Here is an 8,119-nt window from a genome sequence, read left to right as displayed (position 1 = left end):
GACAGGACCATCTTGCTCAAACAGAAACAGGAGAAAAACATAAAACATGCATACACACTATTTATTTAAAACATACAGATTATTACAGTAAAAACTACACCAGCCCTTTCCTTAAAAACATACAAGTTTTCAATATCACGATAAATCACCAGCTAAACATCACAATATTTTGATATATCACAATGTTGAATTGAATTGATTTATTATGGTCACAGACCGGAAATTATCATGGGGTCTGAAAACATTTTGTTACTCATTAAAATATTTTAATAAATACATATTTTAAAATTTTTAAAATATTCCTCTTATTTTCTGAAGAATAGCTTGATAGTTCATAACAGACTGTAAGAATCAATCTATTGTTTCCATTAATGCCTTACTTTCTCTTGAGGAGCATGGCAAATGCTACTTTCGATGAAAAGCTTCAGGCCTTGTAATCCTTGGGAGTAGAGAAATTCCTGGTACCATCCCCACTTTGCCCCCTGCAAATAAAGCATTAGGAGTTAAATCTCTTCAGATACAATGGCTTTTTCTTTTTTGGGCCACAAAGTGTCCTCTCATTTCCTACCCTAGCTCTCCAGCACCTGAACTTGCAGACCAATCCACACTGAAAAAGCCCAGCATACCCATGATGCTAATATGCTGCAACACAAACTTGGTCTTTGTGGTGAGGAATAAGCTATCACCATGCAGCCCCTTCATAAGCCAGTTCACATAGGGCAGTTTCAATTAGCTTTTAGCGGGCATACCTCTTTGCAGTAGAGAGTTCCTACAAAGAATGAACATCTCTTGATGCCAGAATTCCCTCTTTGAAATTTTATATTCCAACTGGTACTGGAAACCAAGCAACAAAGAGACCTAACTGAGATCCCCTAGCCTTGGGGAACAGTTGCATCTTTATGCCAGTTCCATTTTCAGACCAGAAATAAAAACTTTTTCAGGTGTAGTACTTGCCACATTCAGATATGTGGGACCAACTGTTTGCTACTGAGCAATTCCTTTTCATGGGAAAATACATGGTGGACAAAGCTAGAAGATGTAGGTTCCTCAGCAGCACAGGTTATCAGCCTTGTCACAGAAGCAAAAAATTATAGAGTTGGAAGGTACCCTCTCCTAACCCCTCCCCTTTCTCAACATTTTAGTTGTTCCTTCTTCTGTGGCACTGGCCCAAATCCCAGCTCCAACTGACAACCAGCTTCCCAAGAAACATAGCGTTTTGTCAAGCATGCCACTTTACCCGAATGAATTTGAAGTTCAGGGTTGTGTCCTCTGGTTGCATCTGAAGAGAAGGGGGGGGGGGGAGAGAAAGGTGTTAGAAATTAATGGTTCTCTAAGACTAGAGCTTTTAAAAGAAGAGTTATTTGAAATTATTAGAGATTAACTCTAGAATCAGCCTCAGACTAGCCTTCCTGAGGATGACATGGCACAACTGAAACACTAAATGCCTTTTGGACAGCACCAATGCCTCAGAGCTGCTCCACAAAACTACTATTATCATAGGTCTTGAAAAATTCACATCTCTGACATTTTGTAGTGGGCCTGTACAGGTTGAAACAGCAAGCACTGCTCTTTCGGTTCAACACATGGAAGTCCATCGAAAGAAGCAGCCAAACACATACCAGTGTTGCCTGGGGAGAAAATGGCTCTGATAATTTTGCTATCAGCTAATCTTCAGTTGTACATCAGCACTCTCTGGTGAACTGAACAACAAATTTCAGTCTAGTATGTCTTCCAAAGGCAGAAGACCACATCATCTCCTAGATAAGAAGCCACACTTCAGTTGAACAGCACAGGTTCCAGGTAGGGGTAGGAAAAAGACACTAGAGAATTTGGCAATGCGAACAATACTGACAGATGGATTAATGATCTGAGTTGGTGTAAAGCAGCTTAAGTTTTTGGATATCAGTAAAGCTGCCTGAGTAGGAGCAAGCAGTTACCAGGTCCAGAGCCCAAAAGCTGCACCAAAGAGAAAAGTTCAGCTTCCACTTTCACTGAAGCACAATGAAATAAAAGCTTACACTGGGGACAAGTTTTACCTTCTATGCTACTTTTAAAAAGCTGTGGGCAAATACTTAGATACCACAGGAAGACACACACAAAAAAAGCTTGGAAAACAATGTTTCAGAGGCAGACTTATCAAGAAAATGGAATCAGAAACAAATAAGGTGAAGGTTCTTGAACCAAGCCTTGTTGTTGTTTAGTAGTTTAGTCGTGTCCGACTCTTCGTGACCCCATGGACCAGAGCACGCCAGGCACTTCTGTCCTCCACTGCCTCCCGCAGTTTGATCAAACTCATGCTAGTAGCTTCAAGAACACCATCCAACCATCTCATTCTCTGTCGTCCCCTTCTCCTTGTGCCCTCCATCTTTCCCAACATCAGGGTCTTTTCCAGGGAGTCCTCTCTTCTCATGAGGTGGCCAAAGTATTGGAGCCTCAGCTTCACGATCTGTCCTTCCAGTGAGCACTCAGGGCTGATTTCCTTCAGAATGGAGAGGTTTGATCTTCTTGCAGTCCATGGGACTCTCAAGAGTCTCCTCCAGCACCATAATTCAAAAGCATCAATTCTTCGGCGATCAGCCTTCTTTATGGTCCAGCTCTCACTTCCATACATCACTACTGGGAAAACCATGGCTTTTACTATACGGACCTTTGTTGGCAAGGTGATGTCTCTGCTTTTTAAGATGTTGTCTAGGTTTGCCATCGCCTTTCTCCCAAGGAGCAGGCGTCTTTTAATTTCGTGACTGCTGTCACCATCTGCACTGATCATGGAGCCCAAGAAAGTAAAATCTCTCACTGCCTCCATTTCTTCCCCATCTATTTGCCAGGAGGTGATGGGCCCAGTGGCCATGATCTTCGTTTTTTTGATGTTGAGCTTCAGACCATATTTTGCGCTCTCCTCTTTCACCCTCATTAAAAGGTTCTTTAATTCCTCTTCACTTTCTGCCATCAAGCTTGTGTCATCTGCATATCTGAGGTTGTTGATATTTCTTCCGGCAATCTTAATTCCGTCTTGGGATTCATCCAGCCCAGCCTTTCGCATGATGAATTCTGCATATAAGTTAAATAAGCAGGGAGACAATATACAGCCTTGCCGTACTCCTTTCCCAATTTGGAACCAATCAGTTGTTCCATATCCAGTTCTAACTGTAGCTTCTTGTCCCACATAGAGATTTCGCAGGAGGCAGATGAGGTGATCAGGCACTCCCATTTCTTTAAGAACTTGCCATAGTTTGCTGTGGTCAACACAGTCAAAGGCTTTTGCATAGTCAATGAAGCAGAAGTAGATGTCTTTCTGGAACTCTCTAGCTTTCTCCATAATCCAGCGCATGTTTGCAATTTGGTCTCTGGTTCCTCTGCCTCTTCTAAATCCAGCTTGCACTTCTGGGAGTTCTCGGTCCACATACTGCTTGAGCCTTCCTTGTAGAATTTTAAGCATAACCTTGCTAGCATGTGAAATGAGTGAACCAAGCCTACTAAACTTCTAAAAAAGGCCGATGAAGCAAAGAAAAAGAGAAAGAAAAAAGCCCAGTTATGGACAAAGCAGATCAAAGAAAGAGGTCTGGTTGTGGTATGAAAATGAATCCACAGAAGGGGCAACAGGTATAATAAATTGTATCACATTGTCTTCTGTTGCAACAAAGAATTGTACTGAAGTTTGGTACTCCCTGCACACTGATTTGGGTAGCTGCTAACAGTTTGCTTCCTGGAAATAAAGCAGTAGTAGCTCCTGGAAGCTTTCCAGACCAGATATAGGAGGCTGGTCTCCCATTTTGAGAACTGCTGGTCAAAAAAACCAGACAGGGGGTACTGTTTACCCTGACAGGAGAGAGTGCACCTACTGATGAACCTGGAACTTCATCTGGCAATTCCTTTGGTTTTATACTTCACCAGACATTGCCCAAATACTCAGGCATATTTTTGCAATGGCAAAGGCTGGAAACTTGCTTTTTTAAAAAAAAGAAAAAAGGAACAAACAAGACTGAGGTGAAGTCAAATTCTTCAGCCCCCACAAGAAGCTGCTATATTACCAAAACAGACCAATGGTCCATTTTGTTCTGTATTGTTTACATTGATTGCAACCACTCTCCAGTTTTCCAGACATAGAGTCTTTTCCTGTCGTGTGTGGGGAATCCAGTGCTTGAAACTGGGACTTTCTGCATGAAAAACATGTGCTCTACCACTGAGGTATGGCCCCTCCCATATCCCATATCTTTAGTACACTTCTAAGGAAGAGAGTTGGTAATGATTCAAGGAGGAGGAGAAGCCTTCCTTTAAACTTGGGGTTCCAAAGAATGGAGCCAGAATGACTTGGAACTGCAAGGAGATCTCTTTTGTCTCTGCTAGTTGTTGCCAGAGGCTTGGCACTAAGCTTTCACGGTTAAATGGAGTGGTGAACCCAGGTCTCCCCATTCCTCCCTGCACAGTACTTATTCTTAATAAGCCCATGTACAGCTTGACTTTATATGGCATGGTAGAAGGTAGGCCATGGTGTGCCAAAGGCTGGAGTTTTAAAGGACACAATGCAGACATCATAGTAACTAACAGTGATCATACACACTCATGCTCAGTAGTCCTCAAGTATTACAGTGTTAAAAATAATTGGAAATGATTCTACTTGAAAAATGCAAACTGCTCTCCTCACCTTCTTCAAGAAGAGCATAGCATATCCCATCAGTGCAGGGTGGAAAACTACATTGAAGCCCTTCCTGTGGTCCTTCACCCTTGTCATCTCCAGCACTTCTGGGTCCAGCTGAATCCCCTGAGGGCAGGGGGACTCCTGGAATGCTTGTGAGGTCCACAGATACCCAACTATGGTTGATAGGTATCGGTTGTATTCCTGGCAAATCTGGTGGCTGAACTTGAACTGCAGTAGCACATGGTAAGACATAACATGACAATCTAGACAATATTTCAGGTTCATGATAGCTCCACATCATCAATTACTAGCAAGAAGTATCACTCCAACATGCATCCTGTCTACTCCATAATAATTACAGAATACCATTGATCAATCAACTAAACATCAAGCTTGAGCAGCTTGTGACCCACTAAGACAAATGTAGCACCACCATGTGTGTATACTATTGTGGATTGCCAGGTTCTTACGACTGAAGCATAATGGGAGGTGGTGGGGGGAGAGAAGAAAAGGAAAACATGTTAAATCTTTGCTTGACACTGAATGAAGTCAGATACATGTTATGTTTATAACTAAACCAGATGCATAAAATTTGCAAGCCACCTACTGGCAGTTTGGAAACAAGATCAAGAAGAAACAATGACTTGGGATGAAGCTTACTTGCGTGGGTGTCCCCCTCCCACCCCATTTCCAGCACCATATACGTTAGTTGGCCATTAGAATCACACAGAACCATCTATTTTCCTAAAGTCTGTAGAAGAGATTTTTCTCTTTGATTAGATATGCACTGAATCTTTGAAGTCCAAGAACATCTCATATGGGAGAAGAGATGTGAAAGATAAGGGAGGCAAGTTTTGTCAGTGAAATTATATTAAATTTCAGATGGAGCCATTAAATATATTTGTTCCAATCCAAGCATTTGCCATTAAGCACCTTATCTGCAGTACCTTTTTAATCTCGGGTTTTTGTTTTGCAGCCACCAGGTTGATTCGATACCTAAGTAAGAATTAAAAAAGATGATTATTCTGAATTGTAATATACCATATGTGCGCAGAATGAAACTGTGTAGTGGCTAAAGAAATCCCTTGCATGAGTCTTGATTCTTCAATTAACTCACTAGGTGGTATTTGGCAAAGCCAGTTTCTCTTAATTTCTGCTCCCTCATTTACTGTGAACAGTTCTTCAGGGGGGTTGTTTTAAGGACCACAGCTAGATAAAGCATGTGAAGCACTTTGAACACATGACAGTGCCATACAATTATTACTATGCACAGGTGAGCAGTGACTATCCCAGAGTACATAGCTATCTTTCACTTAGCATTATGAGGCAGCAAGATAGCACATATCTTTTCTCATTTGGTTCCATTTCTTGGGTTATGTTACATAAATCTCTCTCTTGCTTACCTACCACATGTCCTTGCAATAGGAGAGCCATCTACAGAGTATACTTTGAGAGAAAAACACAGACGCCATGCAGAACAGTTACTAATCACCCAATAGAGAACATGCTGAATTTGGTTCTGAATATAAAGAGATTCAATGAGTTCAAAGGGCACTTTTCACCGTTCAGAAGCAACTGTTACTTAGAAAGAAAGACAAACACTTGAATGGATGCTCATTTCTGTTCACAAGGGTGCGTGTGTGAAAAGAAACTGTCATGCATGAGCTGTAAGCATGAGACAAAAAGGTGGAGCACGACCTCAAGCAGCAAACAGCAGCACTGACTCCTTGTTCAGTCACTATAGAAACTGGAAGGAAATAGAAGTATAGGTCCTGGCAGCTGCTCTGTATAATAGACACTAGTTTCAGTGCATCTTCAGCAACTGCATCCTTCCATATTAATTACTCTGCAGCTTCCTCAAGCAGGAAGCTGCACAGAGCTCTACACCAGCTGACAACAATTGGCTACTTCTCACATCAGACACAACTGCTGGAACTAATGTTAAGAATGGCACTCTTATGTAGCATTTCCTGAAGAGAACAGGGCATTAAAAAAAAATATCACCCAGATGCATAACTGGCCTCAAAGGCTTGGACTTTTGTTAGTCAGTAATCAGCACAGCAATGCCATCCCAACACATATCACCTGTTTGAGACTCTGGGTTAAAAATTTGACTACTGGGTTAAAAATTTGATTCAAAAATCAGAATAGCTTCATCAGTGTCACACAGGTAAGTGTATGGGTTATGCAACAGAGAAGCTCAGTTCAGTTGAATTTCTGCATATGCACCACAAATGTGTGTGTAATTTAGCTTTGCTCTGGGCAATGAGGGTATAACCAGTGGCAGAGCTTCATGCTCCGGCACTGGGGGCTGGAGAGCAGGTGGGGACGTGGCACCCAGTGCGGGTTGGGAGGCAGCTCCCCCCGCACTCCTCTTCCTCTGCCAATGGGTATCATTGTAGTCACTAAAGAATAATATGAGCCAGCCTGATATAATCTGGCATGCCAGTCACAAATACAAGGTTCTCACCAACTGCAAAATCCAATACCACATCTAACACAAGTAACATTCCCAGTTCAGCCATTAATCTCCTACTTGGAAAAAATGAGCACCAGTCAGCAAACCTAAGTTATGTACCATGGTTTTATTTCCTGAGAAGTCCAAGTCTATCCCATTTCAGCAAAAGAAAGAGCACTTTGCTAAAAATAGATTAAATGAACAGAAACATCCTAGTGGCTGGGTTCTAACTCTGTGGCATGACAATTGACTCAATTCAAGATGTCTCAAGAACATCACATCTTTCTTTTTTATTTAATGTTGCTTATATCTGAAACTAGACCGTGTGAAAGAGCCCTTTCACTTGCATGGCGTGGTATTCTTAAGTTTTCCCTTTAACTGGGTGCACAAGGCACCTTTATTTCACCTGACATTCTCCCCAAGAGGTTGCTCTATGTTGCTCCTCCACACCACTTTTCTCCAAGACATACTATCTGGATGATGTAGCGGGTGAGGACCAGACCGCGGTGGCGTCTTCAACTGGAGGTATATCGCGAGTGAAACTACATACTGCCGCTCCTGAGTCTCTTTGCCACCAGCGCCATGCGTGCCGAGAGAGAACCAAGCTGCAGATGGATGCTGGTAGCAGAGGGACTCAGGAGTGGTGGTGGTTTCACTTGTGATACACCGCTGGGTGAAACAGCCATCTCACTATGGCCCTCATACCACAGAGGGCTGATGTAGCTTGTTCCTCCCTTGTGCTCGTGCGGGCAGGCACCCCCTTTAGACTTCTCCACTTAGGGGAATGTGGCTGCCTGCCCCTCAGTGGAGAAGTCTAACAAAGACCCCATCCTGCCTCCGGCTCACACAAGCTGGGGTGGGGGTTCCTTTACTCTTCTCCATTGAGGAGCGCATTCACAACATATTGATGATGGTTCACAACATAAAAATATAAGATAAAAACACAAAGTACATAAAAAAGCAAACACAAACCACCAATGCCCATCCCACAAACACATTTAAAAGGTCTTATAATATTAATCAGC

The 8,119-nt window shown here is 42.5% G+C and overlaps 1 protein-coding gene across 2 annotated transcripts in view; it reads right to left on the bottom strand.

The window, feature by feature from the left end:
- Positions 1–250: 250 nt before the first annotated feature.
- Positions 251–8,119, bottom strand: part of CENPI (centromere protein I) — a 28,977-nt gene continuing 21,108 nt past the window's right edge. For both annotated transcript variants that reach the window (XM_082208021.1, XM_082208022.1), the window contains 4 exons: positions 5,584–5,632; positions 4,643–4,864; positions 1,238–1,279; positions 251–482 (listed from right to left, as the gene is read on the bottom strand). In XM_082208021.1, coding sequence (XP_082064147.1) covers positions 369–482; positions 1,238–1,279; positions 4,643–4,864; positions 5,584–5,632 — 427 coding nt within the window. In that variant the 3' untranslated portion in view covers positions 251–368. The remainder of the gene's footprint in view (positions 483–1,237; positions 1,280–4,642; positions 4,865–5,583; positions 5,633–8,119) is intronic.

Source organism: Podarcis vaucheri (assembly GCF_965113315.1).
Source record: "Podarcis vaucheri genome assembly, chromosome: Z".
Lineage (NCBI taxonomy): Eukaryota > Metazoa > Chordata > Lepidosauria > Squamata > Lacertidae > Podarcis > Podarcis vaucheri.
The sequence above is the reverse complement of the archived record's forward strand: the minus strand, read 5'-3'. Positions and strand labels throughout refer to the sequence as shown.